We start from the raw sequence: 20,107 nt of genomic DNA on the forward strand, positions 1-20,107 counted from the left end.
CATTTCCGAGGTATATATGTGTTGTAACCACTCAATTAAATTTGAAGATCCCTGAAACTATGAGCTATTTATCATTCCCCTAAAATATTTGGTATAATGCTCAGTGTACAAGTCACTCATTAAGTACTGACTGGTAAAAACAACCACAATTCATCTGCAGACAGTTATTTATCACCTTGTTCCTCTTTCACTTTTGCAGGTTAAGTAATCCCAATGCTTTTAACCTTTTCTCAGAAGTCCAGCTTTCTAACCTTTAATTCTTTTTTCCCTCTCCTTTGTTCTCTCTAGACTGTCCACAGTTCTCATTAATACTCCTATGTCTCAGATACTGAGTAACAACTTTAGGTCTTTTATTTCTGTTATTTTGTTTGTTAAGGGGAATGGGAGAATATTTCTGAGTACATAAATCTGCTCATAAAATCTAAACTGAAGTTAAATCTAGTTTCCTCGGGAGGGCTGAACACAAGCAGTTTACAGAATTTTCTTCCTCCTTCTTACCTCCTACAGCCTGAATTCCTGGCACAAAGTACCTTCCTGCATATTCAGATCATTTCAACCATAATTTTTACAGGAACACATTATCACCAGTCCTTCTATATGGTATAAATGATTGGCAGTAGCACAAGAGTAAGTTTCATTCTTGTGTTGCCTCAGTATATAGCTTTATTTATTTCATTTTTTTTTAAATTTTATTTTATTTATACAGCAGGTTCTTATTAGTTACCTACTTTATACATATTAGTGTATATATGTCAATCCCAGTCTCCCAATTCATCCCACCACCACCACTCCCCAGTATATAGCTTTAATTGGCCAAACCAAAACTCAAAACAGGAAGAGCTATAAACCAGTCCAGCCAATGCAGAGGCAACAGGGTGGGGTGGGAAAAGGGTATGTTCTGGGATCAGAAAACCTGGTTTCAATCCCAGTTCCGCAACCCACTAGTTGTACGAACTCTCACGGGGACTTTCTCCCGAAGCCTGTTTCCTCAACTATAAAATGAGGGTAAAGGTTATGCCTGTCAGTGTTGTGATAGGATTAAGGACCTCTTTTCAAACAGTGATTTCTACCATCAGTACACTACATACATGGCATTAAAATTACTGGAGGAGAAAATTTTAAATGTAGGGCCATGGTTTCACCCCTGAAGACTCTGATAGTCAAGCCTTAAAATCTGCCTTTTTCCCTACCATTCCCAGGTGACAAATATGTAACCATCTTCAGGAATCTCCACCACATTGAAAACGCTTTAAGGACAAGACCTATGCCCGGTCCTTCCTTACACCTTCAGCATACATGCTCAGTAATGTTCATTCACTCATTCAATACACATTATTTAGGGCCTTTTATATGCCAGGCACTGAGGGTACAGAAACAAAACAGATCACATCCCTTCCTCTGGGACGCTTACTTCCGGGAGGGGAGGCTGACAGTAAAGAAACAAAATACATGGTATGTCAAGTGAGAATTGATGCTACAGAGAAAAATAAAGGAAGGAGTAGAAGATGCCATTCGGATTGGGGGCTACTCTTTTATTCAGTCCAGTGAAGAGAGACATCCCTGGAGTGGAGACCAGGAGGAAGTGAGGGAGTAGGCCATGAGGACATCTAGGGAAGAGCATTCCAGGGAGAGGGATCAGTAGGGCTTGAATAAAGAAAAGCAACTCAACCTGTGGGTTGGAGAGAGTGAATAAATGGGAAGAAAAATGAGGGGGATCAGAAAGGTGATGGCCAGATTACAGCGGGCTCCTGTTATAATAATCCATGTAAGAGGTGCTGATAGCCTGAATCAGGGTGACAGCAGTTACGAAAGGGTTGAAGTCAAGCCATTATTTGAAGACAAGTATGATAAGGTTTGCTGATGGGCTTAGATCAAGTATGAAAATAAGATTTAGGCCCAAGCAACCAAAGCGTGGAATAGGTATTTACGACATGGAGAGGTCAGTAACGGCAGTAGTTTGAGGAAGGCAGGAGGAGATCTGAGAGAGATGGTGCTGTGGACTGAGTTGTATCCTCCTAAATTCATATGTTGACAGCCTAACCTCCAATGTGATGGGATTCGGAGATGGGGCTTTGGGGAGGTAACTAGCTTCAGATAAACCTCATTGGGATTAGCACCCTCAGCAAGAGCTCTCTCTGGCTCTCTGTGTCCCCCAGAAGGCATCTGTTTCAAAGCCAGGAGCAAGGCTCTCGCCAGAACCCAGCCATCTCACCTGGCACTCTGATCTCAGATTTCCAGGCTCCAGAAATGTGAGAAATAAATGTCTGTTATTTAAGCCACCCAGCCTGTGGTATCCTGTTATAGCAGCTTGAGTAGACTAAGACAGGTGTTCAGGAAGGAGGGAGGAATCAACTGTGTCAAGGCCACTAACTGGTTGCGTAAAAGGATGACGAGAGCTAACAAGCACGTTGAGCAACATGAAGGTGCCTGGGGAGTGTGACCAGAGCCACTACAGCAAAGTGGCCACGAAAGAGCCTACACGGAATGGGTTCAAGAAAGACTTGGCGGGGGGGCAGGAACTAAACCAATGAACACAGAGTATTTTCTGAATAAATACATGAAAATGCCTCTGCGCATCACAACAGTTTGGTTTAATTAAAAATCATGACGGTCTTCTGTTTGTTACAAGAAGCCCAGGGCTGTATATGTGGGCATCTGAGTATCGCTGGCTTTCTTTTTTTAATTTGGATATAAATATAAAATTTCAAATGACACAAATCAATAAGCATTTGGTGGTCAGGCCATAAAACCACAATTTCCTACCAAAGGCAACATTGCAGGAGTGTGAATCTCACTGTAGAATATATTCTAAGAATGTTTTCAGTGAAAACCAGGAAAGGTTCTACCCACAATTGTTATTATCTTACTTTTTCAGGAATTACGACCACAAATTTGAGAACATTTTTCTATAAGGGATTTTCCAAAAACAACCAGGAAGAATATTTGGTTATAAGGATATTTGTTACAAGAATTTGTTAAAACAAGATATTTGTTACAAGAATAGCTTTCCAGTTTTCTAAGGCCTAGCAATATTAAACACACACACACACACAAAAACTGGCAGGCAATCTAAAGTCACCATCAAAAGCTATGCTAGCCGGGCTTCCATGGTGGCGCAGTGGTTGGGAGTCCGCCTGCCGATGCAGGGGACACGGGTTCGTGCCCCGGTTCGGGAGGATCCCACATGCCACGGAACGGCTGGGCCCGTGAGCCATGGCCGCTGAGCCTGTGCGTCCGGAGCCTGTGCTCCCCAATGGGAGAGGCCACAAGAGTGAGAGGCCCGCGTACCACAAAAAAAAAACAAAAAAAAAAACTATGCCAGCCTCTACTAACAGATTAAGACATTGCATGTCTATAATGGAAACTGGTTTTAAAGACTTCTATACAATACCTTTTTTTTAGAATCACCCCAGCTCAGTTCTCTGCCCATCAGTTCAACAATCCTGGGTAGGGCCTCCTCTGCTGCCTGGACATTTAGAAAGGCCAGGCGAGTACGACGTGAGATCATATCCACTGCAGTGCAGGCATACTCCTTAATCCCATATTTCACCTGAGTTTGAATTAAAGTAAAATGATTAATTTAGGCCTTTTTTAAAAAGGGGGAATAAAGCTTCACTTAAAATTCATGCTTAGGAAAAGTGACCTTTTTCTTTACATATCTGGTTCTTTAGCAGGCATGATACATAGTGACATCATACAAGTTCCCCATCTGCCTGCCAAGAAGATTTGGAAACTGGGACAATTTGGATAAGAGCTATTAATGCCTTCTCCTTGAATAGAACCTGGTGCAAACATGTAAATTGCATCACTTTTCATTTACCATGCACAGTAATCACCTCGTTGTTCATACGTGACACGGATGTTAATTTACATAGCTGAGTAGGGAGGAGATATGGGGATATACGTATGCATATAGCTGATCCACTTTGTTATACAGCAGAAACTAACACAACACTGTAAAGCAATTATAGTCCAATAAAGATATTAAAAAAGAAGTTATGGTCTCATCTCTTGGCTATCCAAAGTTTTCTGTCTCAGAGTAATAAGATGACAGAAATCTTGCCTTCAATCAACAACAAAATGCTTACTTGGACACCTATGTTTTTAAAGTGTGGTGAATTATAAATGAATATAAAGTGTCAAGATACGGCATCAGGCGGTGCGTAAGTGGTACAAACTTGAGGAGCTACAAGTTCTCAAAAGGGGCAAACAACTGTGAATCGGTAAGATTTGAGATAGCTCCATGGAGGAGACAGAAATCCATATTTTCTATTATTATTGTTACCACTATCAATATCACTTCAGAGTTGAAATTAAAATTTTGTAAATGAAAGGAACTGTGCTGGGCAGACGTTTTCCTCCAGGTTTTAGCGGATGTATGCACATTAAAACTTAGCTTATTTCTAAAGAGGATGAAAAGTGAACAGATGAAAGGTATCCCCTGGCAGACAGGAAATTCCCATATGGCCATTCACGTACCTCTGCTTCAATGTATGGAAATTCTGACACAAGACGCACCCCAACAATGGGCCACCGCTTTCCCGTCACACTCGCCATTTTGGCCACTTCAAAAGCCTTGTCGCCATAGGTGGCAGCAAGATGCTGGGCCACCTAAGGAAACAAAACTGCATCAGGCAGGTCCTCTGAATATCAATAGCTTCTAGGTACAAAGCAAAACAATGTACATGCTTATCTTGTCAGTTTTTTTTTTTTTTTTTTTTTTTTTTTTACAGCCTGTAACTAAAAATCCTAGGAGAGTGTTAGATTTTGATTCCGTGGGAGGAAAATACTTTGGCTCCAAATGCTCAGGCCAGCACTAATGCTACTACACATGTGCTACTGTATCAGTGACTGATGAAGTTTCAGCTTCATTCTGCTCCAGACATCACATCTGAAGAACAGCCTTCCTTATGCTCGAGACAGAAAGAATTTGGGAGGTCCTGTCTGCTAGGAACAAGCCAAACAAACTCCAGATTCTAAAACAGAGACCAAAACGTGCATTGCTTTTTAGGTGACTAAAGCACCTAAAAAGTGCTTTTTCCCATTAGTTCACTCCCACAGTACACAGACAGAAACAAACCCAGCAACAGGAAACTCGAAATCATGGAGGCCACATGGCTGCCGATTCTGTTACTGGCAATAGTGAGATTAGGTCAAGAGTAAGATGATGCGGCAATGCATGCCCACCTCACTTTCAAGTCCATAATCCTGGACAAGCCTGATGTAGAGTGTAGGGCTCCAATCTTTGCCCCCTTGAAGGAAAAGCCCAACTGTTTTACTTGGTCCTGCTTTCAAATTGTGGGTCTTGACTGCAGCATTTATGGTATCTTCTGCCATAGATCGATAGGTTGTCCACTTTCCACCTACAAATACATTGATAAATAATTCATTAGGTTACCACCCCTTGTTTTTCTTATAATTAACCATTTATCAACTTATCAATAACAAAATTCACCAGTTGTTTATAACAAATGTGGCAAAGCAACGCATAAGATTTTACTCAGAATCATTAAAAAAAAAAAAAAAAGTCCCTGTTCTTTAGCATTAAAAGGGATTCTGGTATGAGAATTTAACTCAAGCTGCTTTAGATATAAAGCACACCCAAACAACAAGGTAATATGCCATACCTGCTATAGTGATGAGGCCGCTCTCACTGATATCCACGACGTGATTTCGGGAGATGGACTGTGTATCTGCAGACTTGGGATCTGTAACAAGGGGGCGAATACCACTCCATGCTGCCAGGACATCCCCTCTTCTTACTGGGAAGGATCAATGCCAAGGGTTAAGAGGATTACTCAAAGACATCTCAACAAAACTAAAATGATTAGAAAGCAGAAAAGAGTTCAGTAAAAGGAACACATGAATATGTACTTTTAAAGGGAGGGAATATCGTTAAATATAAGAACTAAATGAGTGGGTAAGTTACAAGAAAAACTCAAATAATTGTTTTGTTACAAAGATAACCTGGACGAAAAAAGTAAAGAACTGGAAAATCACGGACATGGGTCCCAAAGAGGAAACAAAAGAAACAAATGTTAGCAACCCTCAGCTGGGACAATCTGCAGTAGTTACAAAGAACAACAACAAAGCAGAAACAAAATAAAAACAAACCAAAAGAGGGCCTCCCTGGTGGCGCAGTGGTTGAGAGTCCGCCTGCCTTTGCAGGGGACACGGGTTCGTGCCCCGGTCCGGGAAGATCCCACGTGCCGCGGAGCGGCTGGGCTCGTGAGCCATGGCCGCTGAGCCTGCGCGTCCGGAGCCTGTGCTCCGCAACGGGAGAGGCCACAACAGTGAGAGGCCCGCGTACCGCCAAAAAAACCCCCCAAAAGACATGACTTGTTACATTTCCCCCCTAGAGTATATATCTTGCTATCTCTTCTCAGGGAAGATACTTATTAGAAGCAGAGGGCAGTCAGGATTTCAGATCCCACTCACCCCTTGGTCCTGTGTTCTTGTACAGCGAACCTCCTATACATTTAGACACAGCAGACTCTGAAAAGTACTTAAATATATATCTAGCGAAATCTTGTGTAAAGAGTCACAAAGACTCTTTGATGTGACTCGTATATTGGACTAGTCAAAAAAAAAAAAAAGAAAAGAGAAAAAAAAAGCACCTAAAAAGTACAGGGGAAAGATCCTAAAAACAAGTAATACTGCATGACAATCTCTCCATCTTGATCTCAAATGAAAAAAAGATTTCTGGTAAAGATAACTTCAACTAAGGTAATCTGACATATTTTAGCTTAGCTCCTTAAGGACCACACTCTAAACATGACTATAATCCGAAAGAAGAGGTACCCATACACCTCTATGGGAGTGTTTAATCAAACCCATATCCCAACACTGAATCTGAAACAAAGGGAGAGTAAACCTCATAAACTGGTGAGGAAAGCCTAAGGCTTGCAGTCCTGTTAACCGGTAACTCGATGTAGGGATTCCATCCCTAGATCTGCCCCTTTGAAGGGTGCATCCTCTTCAGTATGTTTAATTCTGATGGCCTCCATGGAATGGGGGTTAATTCTTGCTCCACACAATTCCACAAAAGTCTTGTAAAACCTCCACATAAATCATGCAATATTTTAATCTTTACAAAAAGCTTTACTAGGAAATTACCACTATTTTCCATTAGAGTTCAAATTGCCCTCAGAGTCAAAAATAAAACTTAGCCAACCACTTAGAACGTCATTGTGGTCACTGCAAAGTCTGCAGAGTGTGTTCTCTGAAATTCCTTAGGTAGCCACGCTGATCAGGAATTTGGTTTCAGTTCTTACAGCCTTCTGACTGATCTTAAAATTATTCTGTGGAAAACTAGACTTTCTAAATTTAAAGCACATGCAAATAATCTTTGTGGCAAATGCTTTACCTTTTCTGGTATAACAGGCAGAAAAATACATCTATGAAACTGTACTGTCTGAAATGAAAAGACCAAACTAAAACACCTGAGTTTTTCATTCATGGAGGAAAATTAAATAAAACATTATGTATACTGATACCATTTTTAATCCTTACTTTTGAAATTGCTACTCAAAACAAGAAAAGAAAACACTAACAGGAAGAGTTCATAACATGTCAGGAACCTTAATTTATTTTGCTTGATATCTTAGCATTCAGCTTTTTAGCCTGAGAATTATATCAGATGAATGTTGGGATTATATTTATTTAAAAAGATTCATTTAAGGATAATCAAATTTTAAATCATATTTCAAGTATGAATCAGGCTTTATAGCCTGCAGCATTTTTATGTTATTAGACTAAACTGTGGTTGGATCAGGTGATCTATCATCTATCAGTTTTCTCCCAACCTTGAGATTTAATGATTTTTATGGATTATTCAAAATGCCATTTGCTGCTGAAGAATAAAAGCACTTTTTATCTCTCTACCATCCAAATTAAGTAATGACCAGTCAGGGCTATGGGTATAACCTAGACCCACAAGGCACAGCATAGCTAAACACATGAAACATGAATTCTAACCTCTTGTAGAAAAGACAGCAACAAACTAAACAGGTTTCTCTCTTTATTACTTATTCACACACAGTGGAAACCTTGTGTGCTGTTAAACTCTTATTCAAATCCTCTTTAGAAAGAGATTCAAAAGCAGTGGACAGATAGCATAGAGAACCTTCCAAAATTGCCAGGAACTGCTGCAGCCATATTGTAACCATGGGGGAAACAACCATAGCATGAAGCCTACCTGGGGGGGGGGGGGGGGGGGGCGGGGTGGAGTGAAGAGAAATAAGGGCCCTTCGCTAAAGACATTGCTCAATCACTAAATTAATCACCTCTTGAGGCTTCTTATATCCGGAGATCTTCTTTTACATGATAATACATTATTTATTTTATAATAACAAAAAACAAAAAATACAAATTCAATGACTCTAATAAATTGAGTGCTTCTCTAAATGTCTATGTAAATACCTCTAGCTTCTGTAAAGCAGCACTGTTCCATAGACTTTTCTGCAGTGATGGAAATGTTCTGTACCTAACCTGTCTGATTCACTAGCCACTAGCTGCATGAGGCTATTAAGCACTTGAAATGTGGTCCATGCAACTGAGAAACTGAATTTCAAATTTTATTTCATTTTAACTCAATTTAAATAGCCACATGATATGCACATGTGTAGGCTATAATATTGCATAAGGCAGTTCTAGAGTAAAACCACCAAGTGGTAGATCTCAGACTTGTCCTGGTTGATCATCAAGCTGGGTATTTCCCCCATGGCACCTTGCCCATGTCTTCAATGGAGCATCCTTTCAGTGAAATTTGACTGTGAGAATCTAATCTGCTGTAATAGTATGAGACACCCCACCTCAAAATACTTTATTGTCGTAACATGTTCCATATTTACCATTTCAAAGTATCCTCCTCTCCTACTAATCTCATCAATTCAAAGAAATGAAAATATTTGTACTAAATTAGGTACTCCTACCCTCAAGTTCTTACCCAGAAATCGGTTCTATCACTTAGGTTGTAGCCAAGAGTAGACAGTGAACATCACCTACTTTAACTCTCCATGGTATAACACGTGAAGAAAATAACTCAACTCAAGGATTTTATGCCTCAGAGCTCAAAGATTCATCTTGATTTTCCTGGTCCTCGTACCGTCAGGATGGCTAAACAAGACGGCATTACTGTTGCATCTTCCTCACCATGTCGAAAGTCTTCGGCAATATCAATTCTAGTATTTCTCAGTACCTCAAATACTGTATCAAGTAGGAGTCATGTATTGTGATCAATAAATATGAAATGGCATATTAAAACATTCTCTGAACTTTTTATATCAAACAAGAGCTGACATTACAAAATCAAAAGCAATAATATTTTGGCCTCTGAGTCAACATGCTAGACTTAAGGTTTCTAATGACTATATATTTAAACAATTGGATATCCTCTTTTAAAACAACTGAACACTTTAATAAAACAAGATGACAGGAAACAACACTACTATTAAAATTGAGAAAAATTCTCATTAAACACCACTTACGAGAGTGGCTCACCCAGTTGATTTCTTTTTTGTTTAACATCTGTATTGGAGTATAATTGCTTTACAATGTTGTGTTAGTTTCTGCTGTATAACAAAGTGAATCAGCTATATGTATACATATATGTCCATATCCCCTCCCTCTTGCGTCTCCCTCCCACACTCCCTATCCCACCCCTCTAGGGGGTCACAAAGCACTGAGCTGATCTCCCTGTGCTATGCCGCTGCTTCCCACTAGCTATCTATTTTACATTTGGTAGTGTATATAAATCCATGCCACTCTGATTTTTAAGTGCCAACTGCCCAGATGTTAAAAATCCCATGAGTACTACAGAATGTATAAAAGTACTGGTCGATATTTTCAGAAGGATAGTAAGGAAATAAAATAGTCCTTCTACCATCATGTTTAAGAATTATTTTTATTACTACCCTGATAAATAATTCAGTCAGGTTTTAGTGTATAAAATATATAAAGAATAAAATATAAATAGTAAAGTTGAATAGACATTTTTCACAGCTGGTTGAAAAGACTAAGTGCTGTGTAATTGTTTCCAATGATAATTAATATTTTTATTCTTAAAAACTTGGCAAGACAAGTGTTGGTTTTAAGTTAATAGAAAATGAAGCCCACAGGAAGTAACAATTAAGAGCTAAATGTGCACTTTTGCTTCCCATCAGTTATTTAGCCATACATTTTGGGGTGCTCTTTCTCCTGTTTGCCACTTTCAAAAAATCAATGAAAAGCATGTGAAAATATCTACGTGAACACAGGGGAAACAGTGTCAGAAATCAATACCTTCTCTACCAGCATGTTTAACCTGCAGAAATGAAGTGTTAATCACAGAAATAAGATACCATATTACATTTATAAACTAATGAAACTAGAAAAAGCAAAGCGCGTGACACTATAATTAAACAGCTGGAAGACATCCAAGCCTGTGTAAGTTGATAACCCTGGTACAATCTCTGGCAGTGAAAAGGCAGGTCTGCAGTGAGTTGATATGGCCAGCTCCGTTGTTAATTGAATAACAGGCAATCTATAAACACTACTAATTGCATATGTGAAAACCTGTGTACAACTAGAGAAGCTGCTTAGAGAAGCACTCCAGAAAAACTACATGGATAAAGCACTCTGCAAATCTTCTGTCTTCCTCAATCCCTTTAAGTCACAGCTTAGTTTCGCCACTGCGTCCTTCTGATTAACCTCTACACAGCGGACTTAATGATACATTTTTCAAAAGATCATTTTTCTTCCTAACCCAATACACACTGCACAACTATCAATTACCCGTTTCAGAAGAGAACAAACAAGTAATCTAGAAAATTCAGCCTGTGAATGGAAAGCTTTCTAAATCGTAAAAGAAGACATGGTCTTATTCCCAACAGGCAAAATGCTTTTCAGAATTGTTCCGATGCATTTTGCAGAAGTGTGGCAGCCGCTGCGAACAGCATGGAGTGTTAAGATTTGACACTTTTTTTCTTCTCAAGAATATAGCCATTTGGGGAGGCTCAGAAACTGTTGTCAGAATTTTACTTATTCACCCACTTAATAAATCCTTTTAAAATGATTGTTTCAACCCTGGTGAATACAAACCATTTCAAAAGTATTTCCTCTAGGATCTACACAAATTTTTTATTTTTAAAATCTGTAGCGAAGACTGCTTGGCCCAAGGGATTGGTTATGAGAAATGAAACCTCCTCTACTTTAACATTCAAATCCAAATAAGGCCAGTCGAGAGCAAAGGTCACTATCATTTTGAAGGTGTCTGGCAGCTTCCATGAAATGAACTGAGAGGCTTAATCCACTCCCTAGTGGTTATAATATCACTTCACGCGACAAACCCGGGACTACCAATTGGAATACTGCATAATAGTTAGAAGCACAAGTATTAGAGCTAGACTGACTTGCATTCAATATCATGGCTCCAACATGAATGAGCTATGGGAAGGAAACAAAGTCACTGGGCCTCAGTTTCTTCATCTACAAAATGGGAATTACAAAATAAAACTAACAAGGTTGTTACGAGGAATCAGAGATAATATAAGCAATATGCTTAGCGGAGTGTGTAGCATAAAAAGTGCTCAATAACAGTAGAGTTTTAAAAAATAAAGCATGCATAACCCACTGCAGACTAATGGAAAGATTAAAATATGTGTAGCAACAGCATGTAGTCAAAAAACTGAATGGTGCCTGAGGCCGAGTTTCTCTTTCACATTTCATCAGTATAGGAGAGAGTATTGGGTTTCACCTAAATTCCTTGGAAAAAATACAAATTTGAATGTCTTTACTTTAGATATAGACATACTCTAGCTAACTAGCACTCTACCAAGACTGAGGGTAATTCCTCATATACTCTGAGGCCTTCAGTCCAGTAGAAATAAGAATGAAAAGAAACCATAAAGAATCATTGCTGATTCAAAGGATAAGTTGACAAGTAAGAAAGGTGTGATAGAGGGTGAGCACAGGGAAATAAATGAAGTACGTGAAAGAGCTGTCACTTCTGCTTTTACCCTGGATATTTGCTACGTGGAGAATTTGTAATCTCAAGAGTCCCGAGAGCACCAGAGGAAAAGCCTGATTTACAGTGTTCACATATTAATTTCAACCCACTTTTACCAAAAATCAAAACTGACAAAAACTCTTTGTTAGTTTCACCAATTAACCTGACTACCAAAAGGTATGTTAACCGAAAAGACCTCTATAGACCAAGTAGGTCCCAGCAGGTATTAACAAGTCTCCTACCTATTAATAAGCAGAATGAAAGTGATGGGTACAGGCTCAGTCTCTGTTCCAGTCCAAGGCTCATTTCACTGATGGAAATCCCCACCCACGATATGGACACAGCAGCCTTTTGGAACCTACACCTCTTCCCAGCACATCCCGTATAAGCAGTTAGATTTCTCGTTAGTGCATTTGAACTTTAAGAATTTGGAAACTGTCAACTATAGCTCTCTGCTCTTGAATTAATTTTATTTCTTGCTCTAACAATCTAAACTTCTTGTTCTTATGGCCCTATATAAACCCACTTTTAACAAAGATCATACCCAGGTAAATGTGAAATGAAGCAGGATTCATTAACAGTAATCAATACATTAAAATACAATCATACCCAGATGAAGCTCCTCCTACTTTGCAAAAAGTGGGAAAAAAAGCTGAAATTGAAATGCATTTTGAGTACTTAAGTATGGACATTAAACAGGGCATGACTATTTCTTAAACAACTATGTTTGAGTATTGTGTGTGTGTGTGTGTCTGTATGTGCGAAAGAGTATAAATTTAGCCACACAGATTTCAATTACATTTATACTATTATAACTATCCAAAGAGAATCTACTCAAAATGAAATTACATCCATTATTTGAAATTAGAAGAAACTAAAACTATACAGTATGGATCAATCAATTAAACTAGGAGAATCCCCTAAACCATTTTTTAAAGCAGTTTGTTTGTAAATGTGTGATCACATAATGAAAAAAATTCTTTAGGGAAAAAGGACTCATAGATGCTACTGAGTCACCTTAAGACAAAAATTGTGTCTTTGCATGTCCTCCATTGAAGCCAACATTATAGGAGATGCCTGATATAAACAGATGAAGACTATTTTCAAAAACTCTTAAACTTTCTACCTTAATATAGAAAGATTTTCAAATTGCTACCAGCATCAAAAACCCTGAAAGCACCTATTACTAATTTATTTTGATTTAAAACAGTCATGAGTGGCATACCAGATATATAACAAGCTTTGTAACTGAATAAAGAATCCTTACCTGTAAGGAGCTCCAAGTAAGAATATATCTTAGACTATTACCTATTGTATAATGTTGTGATATACTAGACCAGCATTCTAGGGGACTACGAAAGATATCTGGCTTCTGAAGTATAAATAGTATTTTGCCAAAATGAGAAGTTGGGGGAAAAGACATCCCAGAGCAAGACTTCAACCTAAGTAAACAAGGCATGAAGGTTTAAAAGTGCATGACCTGATTTGGAAATAGTAAGAAATGTAATATGGTTAAACTATTGAATGCACATAAGTGGAGTAGTTGAATATAAACCTGCAAAGACAAGTCGTGGAAAGCCTTAGATTGCATATGAGATAGTTTAAAATTTTTCCTGAAGTTAATGATGAGATATCAAAGGGATATTTTTGTGCAAGGAAGTGACGATCAGAACTGTGTTTTAGAGAGTTCTGGTGGAAGGACCAGAGTAGGTGGGGACAGAGACCTAATATATGGACGCAAGTTAGGGGGCCAATGCAACTCTAAGTGAAAAGTGACACAGGTGTGACCCAGAGTAATGAAAGTGAGAGGGGATTTACAGGATACTTCAGAGTGAGCATTGATGGGAGTTGGACTGGATGTGGAAAGAGAAGGATCAGCAAAGATAAGCATGCCGTTTCTAGGCTGGGTGACTAGTCGGCTGATGAGGCTATTAACTGAGATAGGAAATAATGTTGGGAAACTTCTGAAACTAGCACGGATAAAAAAAAAATACATTATACCATCTATGTCCACTGGAGAAAATGCTATGGCATCCAAGTTAAAAGAAGGTACTATGGGGCTTCCCTGGTGGCGCAGTGGTTGAGAGTCCGCCTGCCGATGCAGGGGACACGGGTTCGTGCCCTGGTCCCGGAAGATCCCACGTGCCGTGGAGCGGCTGGGCCCGTGAGCCATGGCCGCTGAGCCTGCGCGTCCGGAGCCTGTGCTCCGCAACGGGAGAGGCCACAGCAGTGAGAGGCCCGTGTACCGCAAAAAAAAGAAAAAAAAAAGAAGAAGAAGGTACTATGATATCCAAGTTAAAAGAAACCATGCTCAGGTTAGCACTGGAAAGAAGTAAACTTTGGCTTTTTCAATTAAAACAAGTATACTTATTCTTCTTAGCTAAATCCACTGTTAATACTCCAGTTTCCACATAATAACAGCTCACTAAATTTCTTAGAATACATAAACCTCTATCCTCTCATTTCTCTGATTAATTATTTCCTATGGATATCCTAGATCTGTAAATCAGATCTTCCCAAGCTCTAGAAATTAAATAGCAATGCAAACATTTCATACTCTTCTGGAAGAGCAAGGGTGTTTAGAGCTCCCGTAATAGCACTCCAATCTTGCCATTAGAAAGGACCAGAAAAGGATGGTATGTGTTTCATGTGGATGTGGAAAGTAGAGGGAAAAAAGGCAACTTCTTCCTATTGTGTTATAATTTGGCCCTCATAAACCTTCTAGAAGAAGTGGTCAGCACATAAGAGTTAGAGGCGGCCCGGTGTGAAGATGAGTCAGACTGGACACACGGCAATTACCCAGTGAGAGCTGGAATGGTTTGGGAGATATAAAAGTGGGAGGGTAAACTTCGTAAGTTACCTTCAACGTCGCAACTCAAGTAGTTACGCACTTCATTCAAAATGAAGTTGATGTCTTCTTCGGAAGGAATAGGATGGTGTGTGACGTCAGTTGGAGTGTCGGTAGTGCCAGCGATAGTCATCTTTTGCCAGGGTAAGAAGAAAATAACTCGCCCATCACTGGTCGCTGGGTCAAGGAGTCCCATGCTCTCTGGGCTGGGATAAAAAGAAGGGTCATATATTTCTGAAATTAGCCGAAGTTTGCTCTTAATCTGCATTCTAAAAACTATTTTATTCCCTAATTCTCATATAAACAAACAAGAAACACATGAACTGTTACTTTTATTGCCACTACCCTAATCTAGAAATTCCTAAAGGAAAAAATAATTCTGGTAACACAAAAGGAATGGGGCAAGTGTGACAATAATAATAATATTCCACAGCAGAACTCAGGCCCCCCAACTCAGTAATGCAAGGTAAATTAAGTAAGTGGACTTCAATTTCCAGTTGTTTGGGTTTTTATATCCCTTGGACCATTCACATCAGATAATGTCAGCAGGATAAATGTCTATAATTTCTTTCATGATGGTCAATGAAGGATAGCTCTTCAACCTTTTTTCAAGTCTATGAAAAGTATTTTCCTGGGCCATTTGACATCTGGCATGTCTTTCAGTTTAAGGTCTCAGAAGTACATGAGAAAAGTGAAGGGTCTAACTTTCTAGAAACTAAAATGTAATCAAAAAGTTCTTTACTCCGCTGTGCCTGAATAAGTTTGTACCACTTCACCAAATATGAGATTTCTTACTTTATTTCAATTTTACAGAAATCTCAAGAAGCGCATCCATGAGAAAAGGGCTCAGTTTTCTACTACTACCTAAATAATAGTGTACTGGGATATAAGGTCAAAAAGTAGAGTAATATCTTAGCAATAAAAATCTTTAAGTAGGCAGAAGATGCTGGTGTGCAATGCTGCTAAATCAAGGTTCAAGGACGCCTCTTCTGACAGACTATGTAAAACCTTCAAAAATATTAATCAAGAATTTTTCTAATACCTACTTAGTATTGTAAGACCAAATTGTGAAACACACTTGAAAGAACAGGCAAGTATAAATAAACGTTAACAAAATCTGTTCAGCTATATTATTAAATCATTAGAAACTCTTGTTTTAATGTATCCACGAACCATTCTAAAATTGTGGAGGTCCTGCTAAAGCAGTAGAAGGAAACTGCAAGTGTCCCTTTCAGACAGCTGAACACTACTGATCTTCAGACAGCTGTTTCAATTTGACTGACCTCTCATAAGGAGCCAATGTTAAAGGTATTTTCTGTGAATATATTTTTAGCTTCTATTAATAACATTTCTTGAATAGGAAATATAATTCTATTTGGGTTCAAGAAATCCCTCTTAAACTCACATATTTTAAGGGACATACGGTCAACTATTTATGCTTATCATTCCCTTAAAATTAAAAAAAAAATGAAACTCAGATTCAGATGTGTAAGGATGAGAGTCTAAATACTGTTTAAAAGCAAAATAAAACTGGCTTTTTCATGAAAAAGAAACCTACAGTCAGCTTAGCTCATGTATCTTCTTCATTTAAACCATAAAGAGTACTAATATTTCTTTGCAAAGACTCATCAGCCCCATGAAATGCCTGCCATGTCCACACAGCCTTGCAGAAAGAAATCACTATCTGCAGCCTACATGAGACACAGGAGAGAGTAGGCCTCAGTTATTCTATTTAGCACATGTAAAAAGCACCACAGAAGTGTGTCAATCATTTAAACCTTCAGCTAAGATCTCATCTTCACTCAGGGTTACTTACAGGAAATAATTTTACCTTTTAAAAATACACTGAAAACTACAAATATCGAGTATTTTCAGTCTCTGTATGCCTATATTTTTTTTCTTTGTGTTTGCCATAAAACTCTCTAAAGATCTTAAAAGAAACTAGCTAAAATATGTTTTGTAAGCACCGAATTTGATCCTGGGTTGATATGCCCTTAGATTAAATAAGTCACTTTGTGATTAGAAATTAACTCACGAGTTCAAACTTTTAATTTGGTAAATAGTGCTATATTGAAACAAAAGGATAAATTCCATATTCTAATATTTAAGGAACAAATTCCATGTTGGTATATTTTATATATCATCATTTTATGGACCGGATATCATATTATGTGTCTAACTCAATGAACTTGATCAACATCAGCATAAAATTATAATATTCAGCAACTGAGACATGAAATGCTGTTAGAAAAGCACAACTACTGAATCCTTCAAAATCTTTCAGTGCAATAAAAAGCAGTTTAAAGGGTGAATGTGATGGTTACCAACACACACATAACTGGAACCTGTAGAGAATCAACTGCTTAAGTGAAGACATATGTGTCAAACATAAAATTAACAAGCACAGAGGGAAGCCAAAGCTATTAATGAATGGTATAAAAATTTAAGAATCCACTTGGAAATACCTCTCATCGGTTCTAAATTACCTAATTCATAACTCACCCTTAGGGAAAAGTTTGTTTTCTTACAAATGATTAATTCTGCAAGGTGGCACAAAAGTTTGAAAATGGCTATCAACTATAGTGATGGTATATACAATGCAGTGAGGCATAGGTCTTTTCTCAATATGTATAATTCACTTGACATCAGCAGGAAAAGCTGGCTGCTAATTTACATGTGTGTCTAGGATTAGATCTAATGAACATTTTTCTCATGCAGTCCATTGCCGTCCTGAAGTACCCTTACTTAAACTGAAATCAATTTATTGTTAACTACTTAGCAATCAGTGTTGGAGCTAGCAGTATGCACACATGTTATAGAAAATAATTGACCTTTCGTCAGCAATAAAAAGCATCTGTAGGCTAAAAGGAGGAGATGATTATTTTCATGTATTTCAGTCATTTGGTGTATTGTTGCTGCTTTCGTAAGAGCATCTACCCACAACTCTGATGAAAATTCCAGATTTGCTCTTAATGCCTTCTTAATGTTCTTAGTACCTTCAAAAGTAAATGACTTCTGTGTGTTGTTTTATGAAATTAAAACAATCCAGAATGAGAGAAAGAGAGAGAGAGAGAAAGCTGCTACCATGGCACAAGATAATTCCACATGTGGAATGTTAGGGTCATAACAAGCTTAATAAATTCCGTAAAGATACCCTGAAAATAGCCCAGCAGGATACACTGCATACCTGGTCCTCACTCTCCATTTAGCCACCTAAAGTCAATAAATCAGTGGCTCCTGAACTCATTGCATTGCCAAACTGATCAGGTTCTACTTGAAATGCTAGGCCTTAAGTTATTATCAGCTGGTTTATAGGGCAGCACCAGGTCTGACTCATCTCTGAGGACCTAGTAGAACCCTTGAGTTATAATTGTTGAATGAGATTGAGAAATCCAGAGAACCATTTCAGGCTGAGATCTCCTGACCCCAACCCACCCAAGAGAATGACTTGATATGGAAAGTAAAACATCCCTCTGGGATGCCAGCGATACAGTTGCTCGAGGTCAGTGCTGAAAGAGGGACCAAACGCTTAACCCAGGCTGTAACCTCAAACCAAGGGACTCATCTGAAACAGAGCGTGAACAGGAACTGGGCTGCCAGACCACTCCTCTAAGGTTTCCCACAGGATGTGTAGTGGTTGTAGTTCAAGGTGCTAAAGATGGAGATATTAATTTCTCCCAAAGTAGAATGAGATCACTTACTGCATCTTAGACTGAAATAGACCCAGTTGTGACTAACACTTGCATGACTTATGGGCAGGGGCCCGAAGCTAATGCCTAATTTTTAGGATTAAGAAAGGTATTCTGTTTTGAAAATACTATTATACATGCAGGTGATATATATTTATATTTCTTAAAAACCACCTATCTGCTCTGTTATTAGCATATTATAAAGCATAGTACAGGACATATGTGTAGCACGACTTCCTTCATGAAAAAAAACTTAAAAGGATATACATTTGTGCAAATATAAACACAAAATTTTATGGAAGGAATCAGAAGGAAATGTGATCAAAAACTGAAGTTGGGGGCATGAAGAGAAGAGGGAGGCTTTCACTTTGCATTTTATGTCTTTCTATTTTTCTATAGTGATTATTTTTGTTTATTTTTGTCTACAGGGGTTATCTTGGCAGTAAAATGAAGAATCACATTTTGTTTTTATATTTTAATCTCTATATATTTAAAATTCCCTTATAAATATTATATTAAAATTCTAATTAAAAAAAGCAACAATCTCAATTTGGGCAAGTTATCACAAAAACGTTAGTAGGATTCATTCAAAAAATATTTACTGGTCATTATTATGCACCAGATAATATATCAGGAGCTGGGGATATAGAAGTCAAGAAAACAGATAAAAAGTAAATAAAGAATCATTGTCAAAATGTATACATATAGGTACTATCGTGAGATAAGGAACCAGACGCTGAAATGAGCAGCTTCCCAAAGTCACAGAGTTAGCAAGAGGTAAAGTGATGAACAAACCAGGAAGTTCTTTACCATGGTATCACCTGAAGTTACTCTTCATACTGTCTTTGTCTACGTACTGGAAACAGCAGAATGCCTTCCCATTTTAATGATAGGCAAACTAAGGTTTGCAGAATAAAATGGTTTGTCCCAAACAACGTCATTATCAAGTGGCAGAAATAACACAGGGAATAATACAGAATACTGGTAAGTGTCCTCTGACATCATACGACAATAGTGAAGAAGATACGAAACAGAATGTACAGGAAAATATGTTGAATCTAGTAAGACCTAAACAAATATAAGGATTATGGTGATGTGTGTGTCTATAGTTTAGGTATTACATCTGTACTCTACGAAACGTTAAAAAAAACAACTCCAAAAAACTTACAAACTAGCTGGCCTTGCATATGTTTACCCAACACAAAATAAACGTACATAATTGGGTCTGGAACTATTTTTGAAAGCTTCTCTATATACAGGAAACATTTGCAACATGTACATATATTTACTTCTCTCCTTTTCATTTGAACTAAACTTCTGTTAGCAGTTTTTAAAACTCTATTAAGCACCACTGCGTAAGTTTTTATTATTGAGACTGGAAGCACCTTGGTTTCTCCAGTCCTAAGTGAAAATACTAATGACTGTCTACCAATTACACGCAGACATTTAGAAAATGACAAAGAAACCTTGGAAGCTGGTGGATAAGAAATTTCATTAATATTCCTCTTGGTAGAAGTGTAATATCTTTCTCATTAGAAGTGTGTTTGGTACAATTAGGTATATCTTGGACTCTCTTCAAGAAGA

General features: G+C 38.2%; 1 protein-coding gene across 1 annotated transcript in view; it reads right to left on the minus strand.

Annotated features, from left to right (window-relative positions):
* The window catches only part of GPD2 (glycerol-3-phosphate dehydrogenase 2), a 134,178-nt gene that overhangs the window by 12,402 nt on the left and 101,669 nt on the right, over positions 1-20,107 (minus strand). The window contains exons 9-13 of the mRNA XM_060016776.1: positions 14,847-15,040; positions 5,628-5,762; positions 5,188-5,363; positions 4,480-4,611; positions 3,392-3,550 (exon numbers count right to left, since the gene is read on the minus strand). Of these exons, the coding sequence (XP_059872759.1) occupies positions 3,392-3,550; positions 4,480-4,611; positions 5,188-5,363; positions 5,628-5,762; positions 14,847-15,040 (796 nt within the window). The remainder of the gene's footprint in view (positions 1-3,391; positions 3,551-4,479; positions 4,612-5,187; positions 5,364-5,627; positions 5,763-14,846; positions 15,041-20,107) is intronic.

Source organism: Delphinus delphis, chromosome 7, assembly GCF_949987515.2.
Source record: "Delphinus delphis chromosome 7, mDelDel1.2, whole genome shotgun sequence".
Lineage (NCBI taxonomy): Eukaryota > Metazoa > Chordata > Mammalia > Artiodactyla > Delphinidae > Delphinus > Delphinus delphis.